This window comes from Tympanuchus pallidicinctus, unplaced genomic scaffold (genome assembly GCF_026119805.1).
Source record: "Tympanuchus pallidicinctus isolate F22 unplaced genomic scaffold, pur_lepc_1.0 scaffold11, whole genome shotgun sequence".
Classification (NCBI taxonomy): Eukaryota; Metazoa; Chordata; class Aves; order Galliformes; family Phasianidae; genus Tympanuchus; species Tympanuchus pallidicinctus.
This window is the reverse complement of record NW_026294627.1, coordinates 15,411,199-15,434,060: the sequence shown is the minus strand read 5'-3', so window position 1 is coordinate 15,434,060 and position 22,862 is coordinate 15,411,199. Positions and strand designations below refer to the sequence as shown.

General features: G+C 47.9%; 1 protein-coding gene and 1 long non-coding RNA gene across 2 annotated transcripts; one reads left to right on the top strand and one right to left on the bottom strand.

The window, feature by feature from the left end:
• Positions 1-898: 898 nt before the first annotated feature.
• Positions 899-3,534, bottom strand: SAP18 (Sin3A associated protein 18). Its single transcript, XM_052671169.1, has 4 exons — positions 3,400-3,534; positions 3,135-3,244; positions 1,936-2,058; positions 899-1,388 (listed from the first exon to the last, which is right to left on the bottom strand). The coding sequence occupies exons 1-4, from the start codon at positions 3,469-3,471 to the stop codon at positions 1,232-1,234; spliced, it is 462 nt and encodes a 153-aa protein (XP_052527129.1). The 5' UTR covers positions 3,472-3,534; the 3' UTR covers positions 899-1,231.
• On the top strand, positions 3,523-21,070 carry LOC128074878 (uncharacterized). The gene is made up of 4 exons (XR_008203494.1): positions 3,523-6,930; positions 10,288-10,437; positions 10,539-13,507; positions 14,020-21,070. It is a non-coding gene; the product is annotated as an uncharacterized LOC128074878 (long non-coding RNA).
• The last annotated feature ends 1,792 nt before the right edge of the window (positions 21,071-22,862 follow it).

Sequence of the window (22,862 nt, the reverse complement as noted above, 5' to 3'; positions counted from 1 at the left end):
TTCACCGTCGCATGACTTCCACGCGAACGAAAACTTCAGCTGAGCTCCTTGCCGCTGCCTCCGGCCAAACGACGAGAGATTTGCCCTCCGACACTCCGCCGCTTCGCCCACGAAGTACCGCCGCAGAGCCGAGGCAGTGCGCGGCTCCAGCTCTCCCCCTGCAGGGACAGCAAGGCACAGCTTCGCCACAGGCACGGCGCAGCCTGCGCCCCCCGCACGGCGCTGACCCGCGGGGTGGTTGAGGAGCAGCTGCTCACCGCGCAGCCTCACCGACAGCTTTTGGCTGTGCCCGCACACCCAAGGGCTGCTGTAATCCAAGAAAACGGCACTCTGCACGTCACAGTTATTCAAGAAAAGTTGTATCAGTCAGTGCAGAGCCTAATACTGTATCTATTGATTAGGCAAGGGGATTAGCTAAGGGGGAGAGGTAACAGCATTCACCTTCCTAAAATGCACTGAGGAAAACTTATTGGTAAGCAAATATAACTTCCTCAGGAACCAGCAGCAAAAAGCTCTGCACGCTGCACAGCCCGTCTGAACCCACAGGCTCTCTCTTACTCTGTAGCCACTCCTACCTTCAGGCACAGCAGGTACCCACAGCAGGGCACACAAAGCAAACCACCCCTGTACAGAAAGGTCGTTTTTGCACCATTAAGTAAGGTGGCCTTTCTTTCATCTTTTTGTCTCTTTCCATGTTTTATAACGCCTATGATACACATCCACCACTTCAGTAACATACAGTATAAACAAAGCAGCTGTTTTGGTGTGGGGTTTTTTGGTGTTTTTTTTTTTTGAATGGGCAGTAAATGCCCTCCAAATATTTTAACTTCTGCTTAAAAGCCAACTTCTGAATTTGTCTGCTTAAAATAGTTTTAAAAAAATCACACACACAATCAGATTCAAAAGATTAATAACAGCCATCTTTATTCCACACAAGACAGAACTACAGAACACCTGTAGTCATTCTGGTCGCATTCTATGGAAACCTGAAACACGAGACACACCAACCTACTCTGCAAACTATGAACCAATCAAGGACAGAGCGATGGCACTGCTAAAGATTAAGTGTTCCTTCTAAACAAACTAAAAGGTTTAAAATGTGACTTACATCCTTGATGTTCAGCTTTGTCTTCAGGTGTTCTTACTTTGCAATAAAGGCAATAAAAAAAGCCTGCTTTAGAACAGCAAGGAGGAATAAGCAGAAAATAGAATCATACAAAGCAGCAACAGCTCAGTATGGCCTCATGCGGCTGGAAGGCGGCGGTGCGCGGTTGGGAGGCGTGATGGCTATATCCAGGTAGTCTCCTATCTGGAATTTCTGGGACTGCAATGTCATGGAATCATCTGTGCCCTTCCTGCCCGACATGGTACTGCCGATCTCCTTCACCCTGTGCACGGAGATGAAAGGCAGTTAGTTACCAGAGCCCAGGCCTTGCACGTCTAATGCAGGAGCAGCATCAGCCTTTCCAACCTCGCCGTGCCGTGCTCCATACCGTACCTCACTACATCCACAGCGTTTTCTTCTGCACCAAGTAAAGCTACACTGAGTCTTTCTGACAGGGCGCAGGGGTGGGGACCCTTCAGCCATCTTAACACGAGACAGAACCCCCTGCCCCCTCACACAGAGCTGAAGCCCCACAGACTGCACAGCAGTCTCAGATCACCGGAAGTGAAGCTCCACCTCGCACTGGGCTCACGGTTAGCTGGTGGCCAATTCAGCGCTCCAGGTGGCTAAGCAAACACATTCACTGTTTAGGGAACACAGACTACAGCAGTGACCAGTCAAAACGCAGAGTTCATAATGACAATCCTGCAGTCTGTTATCATGAAATTCAGAAATATTATTTGTGAACGCCTGACTTTAAAATCAGTATTGTATTTTACTGCTGTGCTTCCTCAAGCCTTCTGTTGTTCCGGAGAAGAAATGCCCTTTACCTGTAGCCCGGTCGCTTGAGATCTGTAAAAACAATTGCAAAATTGAAGTGCGTGCCCTTCTTCCGTGCTTCTGGGTACACCTCCTTCACCAAGCTGGTGAGCTCCTTCAGAGTTGCGTCCATCCTACGTTAAACAAACAAACAAACCCAAGTGGTTCACCTTCTCAAAGCAGCAATCGAAAAAGCTTTCCAGTGCCCATTTAGGATGGAACTGGTATTTTGCAACAGCTTAAACATACATTTCCTCGCCTTTGCATGCTTCCTGTTAATACATGAAGAAGAGTAACACTTCACATATTTCAGCTATACAGGGAGCCACTTACTTCACAACAATGTGGCACTCCAAACAACCAGTACGGATCAACGTTGCTCTTCCAGGTCTCTCAAAAAAGTGACCTTTTTTGCATTTTTTTAATACATTTACAATGAATGTGTTTCCTTATTCAAGTTGGTATTAATGTTAAAATGGTTTCTTAGAGGAAGCATAGAAATCAAAGCAAAACAAATAATCACGAGCAGTTTTCCACCAGTACTTCCACTTCTGCCCTAACAGATGGCACTCCTCCTTCTCTGCACCCTTCAACCAGAACAGGGCCAAAACTAACTTCAGAACTCTACAAACAAAAGGACCACAGCCGCCCAAGCAGCTCTGAGGACTGCAGGCTCCCTGAGCTCTGTGCCACGGCTGGCTGACTGCCCACCCTGACTGCTCTGCGGATGGCTTAGACATCATCAACGGCCTGCACTGAGTTCATAAACCCCCTGCAGAAATACATCAGAACTGCGTGCTCTGTTAGGGACAACAGTGGATTTATTCAAACACACAGTGACGCACGTGTCACAGCTCTAGCAGAAACCCCGGAGGAAAGACAGTGCTTATAAAGCAACGCAATTCAACAAAGCAATGCTCTTCAAAATGCTGTGAGGGGAATTCATGCATTTACAGTGCAGACGAAAGGATTTCTCCCTGCTCGCCGCAAACGCGACACGAGCAGCGCTGCAGCCCTTCCACCCGCACACATAGAAAGAAGAGCCGTTTCTCTTTCTGACCCGGACCAACGCACACGTGCTGCAGCGTCCCAGCCTCCCGGGACAGCTGCTTCTGCGGGAGGACGGCGCCCCACGTTAATCAGATTGACAGCAACGACGAAGGAGATGGCAGAGTGCAATCCCACCACGCGCAGCCCCGGCCCAGCTCACCAGGTGTAGATCTGCAGCTCGCTGGAGGGCACGTTGCCGCGGGAGAACTCGTCCATGCGGTGGTGCCGCCCGTTGTTGGTGGTGAAGACGCGGAGCAGCAGCGGACACGTCTGCGGGCGGGAAGAGGCGGCGTGAGGCACAAGGCGCGCAACCCCCGCAAGGCCTCACGGCGCCAACCCCGCCATGCTGCCCCCCCCCTTCCCGGCAGCCCCGCAAACGGCTGCGGCGGCGGCACGGGCGCGGCGGGCCGGCGCAGCCCCGGCACCTTCTCCCGGTCGATCGGCTTCTCCGGTTCCTTCTTGATCTCCTCCTGCGTGACGCGCGACTCCACCGCCATCTCGTCCCGCAGCCGACGGCCCGGATGTCTCGCGGCGCGCGCCCGGTTCTCGCGATAGTGGAGCGAAGGCGGCGGTGCGCGCGGGAGAGGCGCGAAGGTGGCCGAGGGGGCGAGCGGTGCGTGGCCGCTGAGAGAGATGGCGGCTGGAGCTGCGCCGCGCTGCCGGGCGGTTGTAACGCAGCGCTCCGCGGTGGCTGTTAGGCCCGGCGGATGGCGTCAGCCCGTGCCGGCACCGCTAATGCTGGGCGGGTAGAGCAGCCCGGGGGTCTCCTCCCAGTAACCTGTACGGATCTGAGGTGGTCTTGGACCGGCGGAGGAGAGCTTCGGGTCAGATGTGAGCGGGAAGGGCTTCGCTCAGAGGGCGGTGAGGACTGGCACGGCTGGCCGGGGAGCCGGGGGTGCCCCAACCTGCAGGCACCCACGGGCTGGGGGGCCCTGGGCAGCCTGACGTGGTGGCTCTGGGACCGGGTGGGCTCTGAGCTCCTTCCAGCCCGAACCGTGACGTGATCCGAAGGAAATACTGCGCTCCTCCTGGGCTCGGGGTGACGTGCAGTGCGCGGGCTTCTTGCAGGGCTCAGCGCCGGGCACACACGCATTCTGTAAGCTGTTGCCCGTGGTTTCTGTTGCGTGGAAAAGCTTTTAGTGAGCTACTGATGCTCCTTGGAAAAAGCTTCCTTCTGTATGGAGAAGAACTGTATGGAGAAAAACAGCTGCCTAGTGTAAATAAATGAAATAATCAGCCAGCGCAGCTACTGGTGGGTTCAAATAAATTAGAAAGGGGTAAATTGCACTTAGAATTTCCCTTAATATTACGTATTGGAAAGACCAACCACATATGCTTTCCATTTCTGGGCTTGGCTTTTCCAAGAATAGAGTCTTGTATTAGGTTAAATTTAAGTTTGGTGTTTTGTCTCAGGCTAGTGTTGGAGGTGTGTGTTTCTGATGTGATAACTTAAAAAAGTGAGTTATTGTATCAAAATTGGGGAATGTTCATTTGTTTCCAGAGAATTTACACTCAAATTATTTCATAAAGTGTCATGAATTTTTTATTTCAAGAGTAAAACAAAAATTCTGTAAAATGACGTGAAAACAATCACAGAATTGTTTGAGTTGGAAGGGACCCTTAAAGGCCACCTACTACAACTCCTTGCAATGAACAGGGACACCTGCAGCTCCATCAGGTGCACAGAGCCCCGTCCAGCCTGACCTTAAGTGTCTCCAGGGATGGGGCACCCACCACCTCTCTGGGCAACCTGTGCCAGCGCCTCGCCTCCCTTATTGTAAAAAACACCTTTATGTTCAATCTGAATCTTCCCTGTATGAATTCACAAATGTTCACAGATGCAGGATGAACAAATATCAGAGACAATTACTGAGGTCAGAAGGGAACTCTGCAGGAGAATGTTCCAAATTCAACTCGGAGCAAGAGCCTGTTGCTTTTGGTGTTCAGTTCAGTTTGGAAGGTCTCCAAAGCCTGTGCTTGTGATCACCCTCCCTGTATAAACATATATTTTTTAATTATTATTATTTCTGCTATCTCAGTCTGTGTTCAGTGTTCAGTTCCGTTGCACCTCCTCCTGTCACTGGTCACCACTGGGAAATCTGGCTGTGTCTTCACTCTGTCTCATCATGGTGATGCTTACACGCAGCGTTGAGGTCCCCAGGACCTCAGGGAGTCTCTCTCAGAGCTGAGCTGTCCCAGATCTCAGACTGACCTCATGCGGCAGTGTTTCCGAACACTGTAGGTAGATGACTTCAGTGAATTATTTATTAAAAGAATATGTAGGAGAAGAAAAGGAAAATAAGTATTTCTTGTATTCATCAGTCCAAATCTTAAAAATATAAATAAATAAATAAAAACCAGTTCATCTCTAATATAACCAACAGCAATTGATTTATGGCACTCCTAATACAGGGCAAGAGCACCAACAGCCTCTTGGAGTGCACCCTCAGCTTTCATTAACTTTCTTCTCTGGTAGCCTGGACAGTATTGTGCAGTTTTTGGTCTGTATTAAGTTATAACATGTCATCATTTTATTATCAAAGGGAATGACTCAGCCTTGCCACCATTCGTAGGATTTGATTTCCCAGGCAACGATGCAGTTTATTACAGTGCTAAAATTAATTATATCTGCCCTCTTAATATATGCTTGGGGCTCAATATCTGGACGGCCATTTTCAAAACAAAAGGATTTATGTCTTGGATCAGGTATCATAAAAAAACAGCTGTAACAAATAAAGCACAGCTCTGTTATGAGTCTAAGTAGTTCCTTCTGTTAGAAGCTTTTGAATGCTTGATTTATGTGAAAAATGACCTAATGTGCTCGCATTTAAGAGAATTCTAGCATGACAATTTATTATTTGTGGGCTGTATTAACAATCAAATTTCAGATTCATAAGCATTTGGAAGAGAAAGTTGGAAATGGAAATGCAGCGATGTGCTCTGTAGGCTGGCGTGCAGAATGCAGGCTGTGCTGGAGATGGCACAACGCTGAGTGAAGGGCTCCCACCACGTGAGGCCAAGGTCCCACACGTTATTGGCTTAGTCTGGCAGCTCCCTGCTGCCTGTCCTTACCCTCAGTCACGGGACTTCTTTTCTCCTCCTTTCTGCCAGGCGTGTCCCTTATTGGATGCTTCCAAAAACAAGTGAAATTCCCTAGTTGAGGAGAAAGCTATATGGCTGGGAGCTGGTTTTATGTCACTGTATTGCATTTGGCATGCTCTGAGCAGATCCCGTGGCTGTAGACCTGGAGCAAGGTGAGAAGTGGAAGTGCGTGCCCAGGTGTGGTGGGGAGAGGAATGCAGCAGAGTCTGACCCTGCTGGCAGCGAGGTGGTCAATTGCTTCACCTGCTCTTTGCCTTTTCTTAGATTCTGAGTGTTGAGAAATGTCTTGCTTCTCTGAGATGCTGTGTTCTGTGCGTGCCCCCCCTGGTACGCACTGAAAGAAAATGAAAGCTTTTAGCTGAGGTTGTGAGCTGGAGTGAGACGCTATATGTGAGTGAGTCTCTGGCCTTTGTTGCTGGAAAGAGATAGCCAAATTCTGAATCAAACATTTCCAGATATGAGTGTCTTGAGAACTGAAACAGGTGATTTCAGAAGTGTGAATTTCTGCCTTAAGAATTGTTAGCACACATTCCCACTGAAGTGGTTCTGTAAATAGTGAACTTTAATTGCTTACTGGGACATTTCAGAAAGGTATGAATGAGATCAAGCATTGGTGCCTCTGGGGTACAGGACTGGGCAAACCTGCTGCAGCCATGCAGGGAAGAGCACGGCCAGTCCTGGTCAATGAAACAATTACTGTGTGTAAGTTGTGATTGAAAGGGGGAAACAAAAGAAGCCAGCCGATGTTGTGTTACTTAAAACTTTGTAGGCACAAAAGAGAAGATGAAAATTAATGGAAAGAGAAAAATATAGAAATGAGTGGCACAGATGGGCCTGGAAAATCAGTGGAAAAGGTAAACCTCACAGCTACTATGAAAGCTGTAACAGATGACCAGAACAAGGAACACTGAGCTTTTTGGACCTGCATTTCAGTTCCAAGGAGCTGCCTTAGCCGCAACTATTGCAGCACATTATGCTCAGATTCCCAAGGCTCCCATGGCTTGCAGGCTGCGTTTGTGAGTTCTTGCTAACCACAATTATGTGTTAGTCCTTAATTAGCATGGTTGTGCATGTGTCCAGAAAAGCATGTTTGATGGTCCTGACAAGAGGACTTGGTCTTTGTCTTAACTGTGGAAATTAGCATGTTTTGGCAAGAGCATAAACATCTTCTGAATATCTCTGCAGTCAGCTTGGAAAGCAGAAACTCAAATTTGATGGAGTTGCTACTGCAGACAGGCTTTACCTGCTGGTAGAAGAACAACATTGCAACAACATTGTTTTCTTTGCAAATGTGATTGCTGGTATTTCCTGTGTTTTGTGCTTTGGTAGCATCCTTCCAGTACCTGAAAGGGGCCAACAGGAAAGCCGGGGTGGGATTTTTTTATAAAGGCATGTAGCAACAGGATGAAAGGAAATGGCTTTAAACTGGGTAGGGTAGATTCAGACTAGATGGTAGGAAGAATATCTTTACTGTGAGGGTGCTGAGACACTGGGATGGGTTGCCCAGCGAGGCTGTGGATGCCCCCTCCCTGTAGGCATTCAAGGCCAGGCTGGATGGGGCTGTGAGCAACCTGGTCTAGAGGGAGGTGTCCCAGCCTATAGCAGGGGGTTGGAACTAGGTCTTAAAGATCTCTTCCAACCCAAACCATTCTGATTCATATGATTCGTATGATTCATCACAGGTACACTTTATATTCAGAATGCTCTATGTAGATTAGATTTCATTACAGTCTTAATTTCCTGCATTCTGTACCAAAGTCAGTGTGGATTTCAAACAACCTTTAGAACAGTTTTCATTAAAGCTTCTCTTGATTAAGGTGTTCGCTGTCCTGTTTTGTACTGGGATGATTTGGGATCATAAAACACTCCATAACTGTTGGGATTTGTGGTCCTGTTCAACTCTCATGTACTGTGGGGAGGGGAGTCAGTCAGCATGGGCTCACAGCAAAGCCCTGTGCGGATGGTACCACAGCTGGGCAGCTCAGTGCTTGAGTGCATTCAGGTCGTGGATCAGGTGCAGCTGTTTCACACCCCAAAGGGAAGGAAAGCCAAGGAGTTGAGGGAGTTTGAAGCCGTGGTGCAATCTGCATTGGCCAAGAGTGCATAAATGCCGTCAGCCATGTAGTTGAGGAATGCTCCTGGATCCCCAGCACGTGCTAACTTCTTACATGAGAGCGTTTGTCAGTAATGCTGGTGTCATTGGGTGTAATTTGAATGGGAGTCTTCATTCAGCTTCAAGGTGAATACCTTCACGTGCATGTCCTTTTGTGATCTGGATCCATCACATCTAAAAAGTCAGACAAAGCTTTGTGATGAAGGTCAAGCTTCATGATTTCACCACGTTAGTGAAACACTGCTTTCTGTAAAATTTGGGTAAATTCACAGAATCACAGAATCACAGAACGGCCTGGGTTGGAAGGGACCTCAAGGATCATGAATCTCCAACCCCCCTGCCGCAGGCAGGGCCACCAACCTCCCCATTTAATACTAGACCAGGCTGCCCAGGGCCCCATCCAATCTGGCTTTGAACACCTCCAGGGACGGGGCATCCACAACCTCTCTGGGCAGCCTGTTGCAGCACCTCACCACTCTCTGTAAAGAATTTCCCCCTGACATCCAACCTAAATCTTTCCTCCCTCAACTTAAAACCATTTCCCCTTGAAGTTGCTCCACAGAGAGCTTCCTCAAAGAACAGCTGTGAGCAGCATGCACTTCCTGCAGAGCCAAGAGCAGCCACCTAAAGTCAACATGCAGCCATGAGTGGCTTTGGAATCTTCTATGGAAAAGGAGCCAGGTTGGTGCACGTGGCCTTAGCACACTGCAGAGAGATGGGTGCTGCATGCAGGCTGCCCCGTGCTGCTGCTGGAAGACCTGCTCAGAGCTGCTCATGATGCTGCAGACGGTACAGATCAGGTGCTTCCCAAAAGAGCAGCCTCGGGATGCCTTTTATTCCGTTTCAGAAGAAAACGTTTCCAAGAATAATATTAGGCAGATCAGAGTTATCACGTCTCTGTTATTTTGGTGTTGATTTTCAATTCCTGCGGATGTTTGTCTGAAAACCTGCAGCATTCACGTACTGCTGAGGAAGGAGCACCGTTTAGCAGAGCTGTTCCATGTCGGAAATGATCTCCTGAAGCAAACGTATGTGACTAAAAACAAGCTTTTTAAAAATCTCTCATTCATCCATAGTCAGCAGAGGCGCAGTAACAGCAGGCAGCTGGGTTGTGCCCCACATCTTGATGCTTGTGGTGGGTTCCTCAGGGCGTGCATGGCGTTCGGTGCGCTCAGGGCACGGATCCCAGCGCAGGCAGCAGTGAGGGACATGGGAAGCACTTCAGGCCAACCCCGCGCAGAAATGTTTGCAGTGTGAGTCAGAAATACAGCATGTAGCACAAGAGGGGTCCAGCAAAAGTTGTAGTGCTGGTGTGAATCTCACCTGAAAGGAACAGAGCAAACTGGAACTTGTAACTGTCAGCAGAGGAAGACAGAATTGAGTTTCAAGTAATGAAAACGTAAGCTGTGTTCTCTCACGTAGAGTTATTTTCTTCTCCATGCAGCTGTACGCTAAGGTGTGATGGTGGGATGCTCTAAATGTTCTATTGCTTTTTCCTGGTGGGGTAGTCGAGTCTGTTACAAAATATAAAATTAGGGAAGAAATGTTGCCAGAATCTCAACCTGGATTTCATTAAGAGGTGTTGTCATTTCACTATAAAGTACATCTGTTACAATGTTCCAGAAAGTTTAGGCACACAATAGAGTAATAAACTGATTTTATAACTTGGGTAATACTCCACCATAGACTTGCTCCCCCCTGCTGTGTGCATTGTATTACCTCAGTACAGAAATGTTTGTGCACTGTAAGGAAAGTGGGTTGGTATTGCAGCCAGTGGAAATGTTTGGAATGGCGCATGAGATGCGTCTGGAAGAGAGGACGGGCAGCAGCAGGAGCGGGCTGCGCTGTGATTCACTGCAAGCAGTTATCTGGGCAGCGCAGGCCCCTTCCTCTGAGCCCGTGTGGCTGCACGTCCCAGTGCCACTACTGGTAACAGCCCTGGGAAACCCTGTGTAAAGGTTTCTGGAAACACCGATGCTGTCTGAGCAGGGCAACAGCACCAACCCCAGCAGCCCTGGGGTGAAGCCGGCACGTCCCCTCACAACACCGTAACCTGGTAGAGATGTACTTAATGTTGTCTTCCACATTTCCTGCGCAGACAAATCCCCTCCCTGGCTGTTTCCTGGATTAACAAAGTCCCGTCCTCAAACAAGACACAAAGAGGTCTGAGCAGATGAGCATCTACATGGCATTGACATGGTCCTGTTCATGTGTTCATGGGAATGTTTCAATGAATAACTATTAACAGGTGAGCTTAATGCTTGGTCCAGCTCCTCCCTCCTAAGTATCTGTTCTTCTCTCTTCCCGTGGAAGAACAATAATGACAGTCATGCTTTTTCTTCTAAGCAGAGAGTTCCAGGCGATCTGAGTGTCTGAGCAGGTCCCTGGGTATGTTGCTCTTCAGCTCGCCGTACATCTCTTTGAGCTTCCAGCCTGTGGCGTGCACAGTTCCTACTGACAACAACAGAATGACAAAGATGAATCCCACGCACCAGAACTGACATTCCATTCTCTTTCCTGCCCCAGGATCAGGTCTTAGCACTGAGAAACTCCTGGGGTCTGCAGCATGTCACAGCAATTCTATACTGACAGCGTATCTGTTGGGACACACATCCTCTGTTGTCAGAACACAGCCACAGCAGCAGCCATGTTTTATTCGGCTCTGTTCTGGGGCTCCCACAAGTGTGCAGGAAGTTTCTGAGAGCAGTGCCATATCCTTCATAGCTGAGGGTGATGTCGTGTGATCCGTTACATGTGTCCTGCTTCCAGAAATATCACAATGAAGAGTTGAGTGAAACTTTTCTCCAGAATAAGTAGTTCCATGTGGCAAGCCCTGCTGAGAGTAAAGAAAAGCTTCGGCACCCAGAGATCCATCTGCATCTCAGAAATGTCTTTTGTGGCTCAGTGTGTAGGCCAGGAAACAACTCTGTCACCTTTTTTTTTGCTGCTTAATACCAGAATGTTCTGCTGCTATAAACTGTCTGCAACATTTTGAATAGTACAGCGTAAAACTGAATTCCTCTCTGAATGCTGCATTGCACATATTGCACTATCCACTTGATTTTTTCGTTTGTATGTTTCGAGAAAGGAAATATCCATCATGGGGAATTTAAAAAACGTGGAGTTTGAGCCCAGGATGAATTCTGACGGCTTGGTTACCATCAGCCCCTCAGAGCTGCAGCTTAGTGGAAACACTGACATATTCTCTACGATAGCGGTGGGAACAGTGCCAGTGGAACAGAGAGTCTCGGGGGCGTAGCGTGAGGCAGAATCACAGTGGTTCCCCCCATCACCACTTCTTTGAAAATAAACCTAATGGAAAATTTGTGCACACCTGTTCCTTTGACTAAGAAGGGAGTCACCTCTTTGCACCAGTGGCTGTTGTTACTGGGTGTAGTACATTATCACATTGCGTTTTGCATGTGGCAAAAGGTGCTGGGGAGATTATCCCCTACAGGAAGTCAAAGGCGCCACACTGCGTCCAGGCTGCTGTGAGGGGGAAGCCACTGCTTTGCTCTTCTTGTGTCCCCTACCACACGCTGCCATGACAGTCCCTGCCTGCCCTTGGCTGAGCCAGTGGTGACGAGCTCTGCACAGAGGTTCCAGTGACGTGGCTTAGCGCTGCCTGCGTATTTCGTTTGTTTCTGATGATCTTGCTGATCTTGCCTGCAATGGGGAAATAAGGGTTCATGTGCACAGCTCCGCAGGCACAGCAGCAGGGCAGAGGGAACAGTGCTAAAGGGCGGCTCTGGGCTGCAGCTGGAGCCAGAAAGTGACATCTGTCCAGAGCTGCCTTCTGACAGCGAGCGGCACAACGTGACGTTCTGTGTGACACACTGGGGCAGTTCCCGCTGCGGTGTGCAGTGCTCCATTTGTTTTCACAAAATGCCTGTGAAAGAACAACGTTCCCCCCAAAAAAGTGCCTCACTGAATTGTTGGGGGAAATTCTTGCAAATGAAGAAAAGTGAAGGAAAGAAAGCAGCTATTTGAAAAGACATGGATTACTAAAAAAGACGTGAGCTTGACAGTACTTTGCAGTCAGCTTTATGCTTTGTTGTTCCTATTACAAAGCTAAGAATGATTCAAATCCATTTATATAAAACTTTAAGGCATAGAAGGGCAAGAGAATGGCTCTTCTACACCTCTCAGATTACATTTGTGCAATGAGATGCTGGAATATGCTCTGGTGTTTTGTTTGGGTGTGAGGAACGCAAAGACATAATAATTACCAGCCAATACACCAGTTTAATGCTGTGTTCAGAATATTTGACCCTTAAAATAGAGGCATCAGAATTTTTAACAAAACAAAAAATAGAAAAGAGTTGCCATATATGAAAGAAGGTGAAATTCTTAAAGACAAGGATTGTGAAAGTTCTGCTGCTAACACTGAGCAATTAGCTAAGCATGGTGTTTTGAAAATATAGAAATGAAATACTAAGAACACAGGGCACAGTTATTGCTAAAGTCTTACATTCCAATTCTGGTGTATGAGGCGGGTGCCAAATGCTGTTAAAGTGCAGCAGCTCTGCTGCTGATTGCTTGTTTCTGACTTGGGTCTGTCTTCATGCGGAGCAGTGTGGAGCTGCTGGCTCTGAAGTTGGGAATTTTGCTGGGCTCAGCTATAGAAAGCTGCCAAGAACGGGCCATGCACCTGCTTCTGGGGGTGCTGAAGTTTATCCTTCTGTTCTCCACGGGCTGTGAGTCGTACAGCTCCCTCCTCCACACACGCACAGGATGCTGACAGCTGAGCTGTGGGAGATTTCTTTCCTTCAAGCAGTTCAAACAAGTCCTTGTTCCTTGCTGGGACTGCAATCCCATGATCCCAGTCATTGATTCATAGGGTCATATAATCGTTTGGGTTGGAAGAAACATTTAGCAGTCATGTAGTCCAACTTCCCTGCAACAAGCAGCTCAATCAGGTGCTCAGAGCCCCATCCTTGGGTATCTCCAAGAACAGGACAGCCACTGCATCCCTGGGCAACCTTTTCCAGTGCCTCACTGCCCTTATTGTAAAGAACTTCTTCCTTACGTACAGTCTAAATCTCCCCTCTTTTAGTTTCAGACCATTTCCCTTTGTCCTATCCCAACACACCCTACTGAAGAGTCTGTCCCCTTCCTTCGTACAGCCCTTTTAGATGCCAAAAGGCCAATTCTTGGTCTCCCTGGAGTCTTCTTCTCTCCAGCCCCAGCTCTCAGCCTGTCCTCACAGGGAGGTGTTCCATCCTTTGGGTCATTGCTGTGGCCCTCCTCTGGATGTGCTCCAGCAGCTCCATGTCTCTCCTGTACTGCTGACTCCACATCTGGACGCAGTACTGCAGGTGAGGTCTCACAGCACAGAGCAGAGGGGCAGGATCACTCCGTCGCCCTGCTGGCCATGCTGCTTTGGTGCAACCCAGGACACAGTTGGCTTTCTGGCAATGCTATTTCTTACTAATACCACAGATTTAAAGGAAGACTCCCAGAAAAGAAGAATCCTGCTTTCCTAGCTATTAAAAAAAATAAAAACCACCAAACATTTTTAATGTAAAGCCACCGTCAAACAATAAGAAATCCCTGTGACCTCATAGGGAGGTATGTGCCAGTATCTGCTCAGCAGATGGAAACCTCTCTCTGGGGCACACAGCAGAGCAGGGTCCATGAACCACAGCTGTGGGAGCTGACCTGGGAGCCCGCTAAGCCAAAATGTGGTCCTGTCACACCAGCATGATTCTAGGGACAAAGTAGGATGGAAAACCACTCTTGCTGAGCAGATTATTCAGTTCCTCTGCTTTCCTCATTAAAGCAAATAGCACAATTTCCCCCCCTGAAATTATTTTTTCTTTTCCTGAAGGGCTAAAATATCTGTAACGCAAAGCGTGAAGCGTGGAATTTGGTCCTGCTGTGGGCAAGGTAACAATATGAAGGGTATGAGACAAGGTAAGTTTTCACTGTGCTTTACAAGTGCACACAATTTGCATCTCATCAGCTTCAAGGCCTCTGCTGGTGATATTTCCTTCTTCTAAGAATAGAGCCTGAAAGTATTTTAAGAATTCTAGTTGTCGTGCAATTAATAGCGTAACACTTTGTTCTGAGTAACAAGATTCGCTTGTTTTGAGTGCTAACAGTATTTTGCATGTAAAATAAGAAAGGCAGTGGGGAACGTTTTATTGCCAGCGCTTTTCCTTACAGGGGGATGAATCACGTACATTCTTGGCAACCAAGCTCAAGTTCACAAGAATGCTCAGTTTGATCAACTTCCTTCAAAATACAAAGCTCAAAGTAAAGAGGAAAACAGAGAGAAAGGAACTTGGATGGGTTTCCATGCAGTAGACATTACAAGATGGACATCCAAGCAGGAAAACAATAAATCTAGTGTGCAAATTGTTTTGCTCAAAGCAAATCACTGACTTGCTGTTAAAGGAAGGTTCAGACTAAATTAAGAAAATAATACTGGAAGGGAAAAAAAAAAAAAAAAAGAAAAGAAAAAAAAAAAGAGGAAAAGAGCCAGGGAAAAGAAAGAAAACCCTGCCAGTCTGGCAGACATGGTGGATGTGGATGTTGTGTCAAACGTTTCTTTATTTGCTAACAAAACAATGTGAGTTTTCAAGAAAAATTGCTAGCCTTCCCTTCAGAGTGGCAGATTGTGCTGAGAAATGAAATAGGAGAATGCAGTTAATTTAATTTAGGTGTGAGGAAACTGCCTGCTGTCAGGCTGTGGTTTCATGTGACTAAGGCTGGGGATGATGCGAGACTTTCTGGCAGTAGTGCAGGGTCGCAGGGTTCACCAAGCTGCCCCCAGTGGTCGGGGAGCCACGCTGGGGAGATGATGGCACTGGAAATGACAGAATCACAGAATATGCTGAGTTGGAAGGAACCCACACGGATCACTGAATCCAGACCCTTCCTCCACCCAGGAACACCTGAAATCCAAAACCGATGTCTAAGAGCGCTGTCCCAGAGCTCCCTGAGCTCCAGCACTGGGGCCGTGCCCACAGCCCTGGGCAGCTGTTCCGTGCCCACCGCCCTCTGGCGCAGCCCCTTTCCCTCACCCCCAGCCCCCTCCCCTGACGCAGCTCCATGCCGTTCCCTGTGGCTGTCACACCTCCCTGTGAGGAGCTGCGGCCACCATCAGGCCTCCCCTCAGCCTGCTCCAAACGGTCTCTTCTGTTTCTATTCCAGAGGACTGGTTTCAGCTAGATGGGTTCCTTGTTTTGGTTCACTGAAGGGCTGCCCATGTCACTGTGTGACGTGCTCAAGTGGCAGCAGAGGCAATAAGGGGATGGAGGGTGCTGGGGAATGACCACAGCTGTATGGGCATCCCCGCTGCTCTGCTGCCACCCCACCAGCACCACTCTGTGACTTTTGCCCCACCACTCACTTCAGCTCAGAATCAGCCAAAGGGCCACTTCAATGGCCAGCACAACTGCTTGTTGGCTAGAGTGTAAACAACCAGAGCAAAACACCCAATTATTATTTGGTGTCAAATTCCCAATTTTCCAGGTCAGGTCACCCTGCGGTTATGCAAAGAGCTGTGCCCCGCTATAAAAGTGTGACTGTGAGGACTGGTGGAAGACAAGGAGGTAAGTGCTGCTCCCCAAAATCACACATTCCTCCTGTGCATCTCGCTTGGTACCTCCTGATTTGCCCCCATTCCTCACTCCCATACTCTGCCCCCTCGTCATGGGGCAGCAATACATCATTGTGCTCAAGATAACCGTGAGAATGTCAAACTAAACACAGGGCTGCTGCCTTCCTGTGCAGAGCATCCCCCCAAACCTGTGTGTGCTCAGTGAGCCTGAATGGGGAGAAAAAAACAACTGGAGAAGAAAGAGAAGGTTAAGGCCCAGAAGGGCCGAGCGAGGCTGCGAAGGACCATTGGAACTTGAAGCAGGGCCCCAATCCACAGTAATGTCAGTTTATAATAACCTGGGCATCACAGAATTGCTGCTGTTTGACTTCAGGTCATTGTCAGTGTATTGCCCGCTTCTGTCGTGCTCTGTAGTGCCCAAGCAGCAAGCCTGGGCTTCCTCTTTGATTCCATAACTTGATATGCTGCTTATAATGCAGTGAATCCCATACTTTCGGGACACTGTGAATTTGCTGTGTATTCACCGCACAACTGCATTCCTGCTTCCTGGTCAGGTTTCCGGCACACGAGTTGGACAATAGGTCAGCACAGGTCTTGGGGATGTGTCCAGGTTTTCCAAACATGCAGCCTTCCCATTCAAGCTACTGTATAATCTTCAGAAATCTATGCAAGAAATTTTATTCATGTCAGAAAAAGAAACCCCCTAGAAAACGTGAACACAGGGCAGCCTCGAGTGAGAGCCTCAAACACAGTGTGAAACCTTTGCCAAGCTGCTGAGGAGAAATGCCATCTACTCTCAGCTCTGGAGTTTTTAAGACTGGACAAACGTGTATCAGAGTGAAGAGGGACAGCCTAACCCAGATCCTTCCCAGCTTTACATTCCTGTGATTCTCTGCAAGGAAGGACTGGTATGACGCTGCCCTGGCATGAGGAACAGCAAGCACAGTCTGTTCTCTGCTCTGCAGCCTGTTCTGCACCAGACTCTTCCTGGGACCAGTGCAAAACCCAGGACAGACTCCATGCTCAGCCCAACAGGGCTGCACACTGCAAAAAGGGGATTCGTATGCAGTGAGACTGTGCATGCATGCATGAGGGAATTTGCAGAGGCAATGGTGCTCTCCCACCGTAATGCAGAGCGAGGCTGAAACATGATGAGGGGCTTTGTCTGGTGTTTTTTTGTTGCTGGGTTGTGGGGTTTTGTGTGTTGTCTTTTTTTTCTTTTTCAGGATTAAAATGGGCAGAACAAGAGTCAGTTGTTGTTTTGGGGAAGAGGAAAGCGGTTGCTGTCAAAACGTTTCACCGACTTGGCAAAATTGCCAAGCTGGCCCTGCGTGCAGCGCGCACCAACTTCAAAGGGTTTATCTTGAATAAGGATTAGCGGGAGCCAGATCGCTGCTTCCTACACGCATTCTGCTGAGGGTAAATGATATGCAAGCCAATACCCAAAGGGTGTGTTTTCCTTCTGAAGCCAGCCACGTCGCCGGCACCTCTGCCAGCAGGTTTGTGGCATCGATCTCGCTTCAGAAGCGTGCGTACACCCAGAGGCAGCGCGGCTGTGACCCGGCCCCGGGAGCGGGCGGCTTGCAACCGCAGCGGGGCCGCAACAGAACAGCGGGGCAGGCCCCGCTCCAGCAGCGAGCCGGCCACTCGGGAGGGGTGTGTGGCTCTCGAACAGGATGCAGGCTGAATAACCCTCCATTCCTGAAGAGGGTGGTCCCCGAAGGTCAGGGCTGCCTTCAATGGGGTGGCGGTGTGAGAGGAAACTGCCTCAGAGGGTGCTTTCATAATGCTCGGACTGTGAATAAATTCAGCTTGTTGTACTCCGGGTTCCCAAGAGTTAGTCATCAAAAACGTGAATAGGAGAATAAGGTTAGGAAAAGAACAATTCTCCAGCTGAACTTCCATTCCGGGATGAATGGGGTCCCTCCCCCTTCCTCCTTTGACTCCAGACAAAGGGCTTTGTAGGCCGTGTAGGAATTCTCTTTGCTGCCTAGGAGGAATGCATGGCAGTAGGTGACACAAACATGGGCAGGGCGCAGCTCACACAGCCACAGGCTGAAGTTGGACGGACCTCTGGAGATGATCCATCCCAAAGCCCTGCTCAGGCAGGGTCAGCTGCAGCGCATGGCCCAGCGTCTGCCCACTGGCCTTTGACCAGCTCCACATTGCAGCATCTCTGGGCCACGGTGCTCCGGCTCTGCGTGGACAGGCGGTGACCTGAGACGTGATGTCGCTGTAGGCCACTCTGACACCTTCTGTCTTCCCAGTAAAAGAACAGAGTCAAAGCACAGTATCACACTACATGTGTGATACTGACTGGTTCTGGTGAGTCTGGGTATGAAGATGTGGGTCAGGGCTGATCCATGCTTTGCCCAGTTGCTTAATTATGAAAATAAGACAGACGAAGAGAATGTTGGGTGCTGCATGGCATTAACACACTGTGGCCCTTTAGGAGCATCCTTGAATTAGGATAGAACTGACCGCTGCTCCAGCAAATGCTCCACTTAATGTAGTGGTAGGGGGCCCAGGGGCCTTTGAACTTGATGCAACAATAAACCCAGAGAAAATGATAGAGATATTTCATACTTCAAGACATAATGATTTTTCTGGGTGTATTTGTTTCTCAAGGTTCCAGAAGGTGAAGGGGCAGACAGGGTCATGCCTTCTAGTCTCATGTGTCCACATCAGCACTTTGCCCCGACCATCACTGTTACCAGGGTGTCTGTCACTCTTTGTGAGGAGATCTGATCTGAAATCTCCACTGAGGCACATATAGGCTCCAAGACTGTTGTATGTTGCTCAAGCTAAAGTCACTGAAACGTTTCAGTTAACGAACAAACACAGTCTGTTGCTTTCCTCTGTGTGACGCACAGAAATCTGTCTGCTTCCTCCCAGAGCACAGTACAGCATGTCTCAGCCATTGGCTACTATAACTATGAGGGGCTAAGCATTTATATGGCACTGTAACGGTGAACTGAGTGCTTTGCAAATTCAAAAACACTGATCTCATTCCCAAAGAATTCAGAGTCAAACATGGTCAAGAAAAAAATGGTGTGGTGAGCAGGAGTAGTGAAGTCATCCTTCCCCTGTACTCGGGAACTCATCCACTGGTGAGGCCTCACCTCGAGTGCTGTGTTCAGTTTTGGGCCCTCAGTACAGAAAGGACATGGAGATGCTGGAGCAGGTCCAAAGGAGGGCAACAAGGCTTGTGAAGGGCTTGGAGAATACGGCCTATGAGGAGAGACTGAAGGAACTGGGGCTGTTCAGGCTGGGGAAAAGGAGGCTGAGGGGAGACCTTACTGCTCTCTTCCAATATCTGAAAGGTGCTTACAGCGAGAGCGGGGCTGGTCTCTTGTCACTGGTGACAGGTGGCAGGATGAGGGGAAATGGCCTCAAGTTGTGCCAGGGGAGAGGTGTAGGTTGGATATCAGGAAGCACTTCTTTACAGAAAAGGTTGTGAAGCACTGGCATAGGCTGCCCAGGGAGGTGGTTGAGTCACCATCCCTGGATGTGTTTAAAAACTGTTTGGATGTGGTGCTCAGGGACATGATTTAGCAGAGGGCTGTTAGTTAGGGTAGGATGGTCAGGTTGCAGTTGGACCTGATGATCTTTGAAGTCCTTTCCAACCTGAGCAGTTCTATGATTCTGTGATTCTATGATGATCTTTAGAAGTCAAGTAATCAACCAGTGTCTAAGTTCTTCTCTCTTTAAAACTGATATTACTTCACTGTACACGCATGCAGCTACCAAAATAAATGCAGGCTAAAAAGGAATGGCTGAGAGGAGCCCAGAGGTGTTGTGGCAAGAGAGCTCGGGAGGCTCTCAGGAAGCAAGGGAGGGGAATGGAGCAAAAAGAGGAAACTCCAGAGAGGAGAATGCTCCTTGTGAGTGAGGAGGCAGGAAGCCACTGAAAGGATTAAGAAATGAGATGTGTCCTTAAAGTGTGGGGGAAAAGAAGGTAGATTAACCTTTAAGTTAGGTAAAGGGAGTACAAGAGAACCTGCAGTGTAACTAAGCAAATTGCAGCTGCTGAAGAAAGGAATGGGCAGAGCGCATAGAAAGACTGTAGACCCGGTGATAAAAAAGCAAGGGCCACTTTGAGAAGATACTAAGGCAGAAAAGAAAAGCTTTGGATTATACCTTGAATGAGAGCCTGGTTATAAGAAAGAAAACATTGCCCCAAAACTAGAGAAAGTGCTGAAAGCAGATTTAGTGAGAATTGTTCCTTTCACATCTGAAAAAAAAAAAAAAAAAAAAAAAAAGTAGGTAATATGAGCAAAGACTTTGGGAGAAGAAACAATTAAAAACAACAGCAACAACAGCATGGGTATGAAACTGTCAGTCATGGACAAGACATAAAATCACTTCCTCACCAGAAACAAAGGCAGAAACTGGGAGGAGAGCGGCACTGTTCGTAGTGTGGTGTCTGAGGCGCCTCCAGACAGACACCCAGCACAGCTGACCAGCACAGCTGTTCGGTGTCCCCTCTCCTCTGTCAAGATGAACAGTAAGTTTCCAGTAAATGGGCACAAAGAGGAGAACTGCACTGGCTGTGAAATGCAAAGTGGCCAAGGAAATTGTGACACACAAAAGCAGAGTTTGCTTGGGTTTCACAGCATTGTACAAGGCTTCTTAAAAAGCCATAACTTTAAATTTGCACATCTGTATTGCTATGTATTCAGGAGATATTTAAACAGACTCAGTGTGCACAGAAGCTCGTGACGTATCCTGAGCCTGCCCCACTGCTACAAACACAGCAAGGGCTTGGCACTGAGTGCGCCAGCACTTGGAGTTACATGTGATTGTATGAGAAGGGGAGAACAGATGAAAGAGAAATAAGACTGTTTTTATTAGGCTGAAGGGAGTGCAAAGAGCATGGGGAGTAACTGCAAATACCTGAATTCACAGCACCTGGAGCAAGACGCGGCTAGGGCACCAATATTTGTAGTCATGGTGACAGAGAAACAAGGGCCTCTTGAAGTATTTTTCAGCCCTGGTGAGATGGTGCCTGACAATTTGTTGCGACTGATGTGTCTCTATTCACTTTGATTTACAGGATAATAATACCACTATCTTTGGGATTCTGGTGCTCTAAGACTCACAGAAGACTCTACTTATTTAAAATGTTACAGCAATAGGCAACTTGTGATTCTCATTATGAACAAATTCTGTATTTTAATTATTTGCAAACACCTCTTACCTATCTTGCAGTTTTAGTGACTGATGATGAATAAAACCACCCCTAACACTGAAAGGTTGTTGTTTTTTTTTAATTGTAGTCTTCAGAATTTATGAGCTCTTAACACAGTATGCAAATGTAATATAAAGCAGAGAGCAAAAGCAAAAGTGTAGGATTGCTGTGGATCTTTTTAGACAAACAAGTGTGTATTGGTAACAGCAGTGGCTGGTGTGGGAAGAAAGTTCAAAATGGCTGTAGGCTGAAAGACCGTGTGGAAGATCAGGAGACAAGCAGTGATATTTATAGTCATCTAACAGGGATACACCGCTGTGAAACACGCTTAGAGTGAATGTCTTTCAGTTTGGACACTGTTTTTGAGCCACATTACCCTCTGATCATATTCTAGTTGAGCATTATGGACTGTTGGAGGTTCTTCACATTCACAGGCTCCTATGCAGATGTCACTCAGAATTTCCCCAGAACATTTTAGGGGCTGTAGTCCTGGGCCCAGTTTTCATAAAACTTTACAGACAAGACTCAACACACAGTTTTATGTTTCTAATGCAAAGGTCAGACTATGGAGATAGTTGCCCCCACTCATCTGTCCTGGTTGTGATTATACTGATCTATAGAGTTCAGGCCACGTCATTTTATTCATGCAACTGACTGATCTCACAGAAAACAGTAAATACCTTCTCTCAGTTTTCTGGCATCCTTCTGTGCTGATAAAGATGAGTAAACAAGTGCAAAGCACACAGGACCTCGGCTCCCAGAACACACAGAGGTGTGACTGTAGATTTTTCTCTGCTCAGTTTTTCTCTCTCTTCCAAAGAAAATACACGAGGTTTGTTGGCAGGGGTTTCATACGCTGCTTTCAGGTGCCTTGACAAACTGTCACTTTGCTTCCTTCCCACAGGCAATCCAAACAGGTGAGGCTGCCTCTGGAGCCTGTCTGGCTCTGAGCACCTGCCACTTTTGCTGGCAGAGTTTGAGCAGGAGAGCTTATGGCACCACACGGCTGTGACAGGTACCCAGTACAAGGCCAGCTCAATTGGCACTACTGCATGAAAGGCAGTTTATTTAGGATAATGAAACACAGCACTGGGCTTACAGCATAACTGAAAATGACTGTGTGTTAAGGGAGTGTCAAAGGCTAGACTTCTGCAGATTGCCAAGGTCAAGACCTAGGATATCTTACAGATATCTCCTAGAGCTTTGTGTCCAGACAACAGCATGGAACCATGAGTCTGGGCATCCTTTCTCATGCATGACCCTTCATGCGTGGCATCCCCTCATTACTTGTTTACTGACAGCATGACCCAATGGCTGCTCACAATCTGGGAGATGAGAATTGTGTTCCTGGCTTTGCCATTGAACGCTGCGTTCCTCATGAACATTTGTGCAACCTGGTCGTGTTTCTCCTACAGTCTGCTCCATCCGTACCCATCTGTAGGGGTATCATCACTGCTCTAAAGAAGGTCTCTTGTTATGTATTTTTCAAGAGCAATTGGAGTTTTCAAGTGCACCATCAATTCCTGCAAGATTAACGAATACTTGCCCCATGCTTGTCTGCAATGTTCTTGCTCAGCGGCCGTTCCCCGTGTGCCGTTGCCTTGCATTAACATGGCCTTACTTAACTCCTGGTCATTTCTGGCACCTATTTCCCACAGTTCCGTACAAAACCAGACTTCATAAAAACAGAGACACAAACAGTTTTTTTTAAAGAAGCTCATCACTTCTGTCTGTAGCTGACCTCTATACCAGTTTCCACCGTGGTCTATTTCAGTGTGTATGTTAAATCTCTCTTACAGTTTGACTTTCCTGTTTTATACTGGCTGTCCCTTATTCACTGCGCATTGCTGATGTCAATCTGCAGTCTGTCTGGTTCTCTTCCTCTGAACTATGCGTCTTCTTATCCGCAGTTGTA

What these genes read in the sequence shown, in the direction of transcription:
- SAP18 (XM_052671169.1), bottom strand. Translation starts at nt 3,471, where the DNA reads ATGGCGGTGGAGTCGCGCGTCACGCAGGAGGAGATCAAGAAGGAACCG. An exon ending in AGCCGATCGACCGGGAGAAG is followed by an intron (nt 3,245 to 3,399) that starts GTGCCGGGGCTG and finishes TCCCGCCCGCAG; the next exon opens with ACGTGTCCGCTGCTGCTCCG. An exon ending in CTCAAGCGACCGGGCTACAG is followed by an intron (nt 1,389 to 1,935) that starts GTAAAGGGCATT and finishes CTCCGTGCACAG; the next exon opens with GGTGAAGGAGATCGGCAGTA.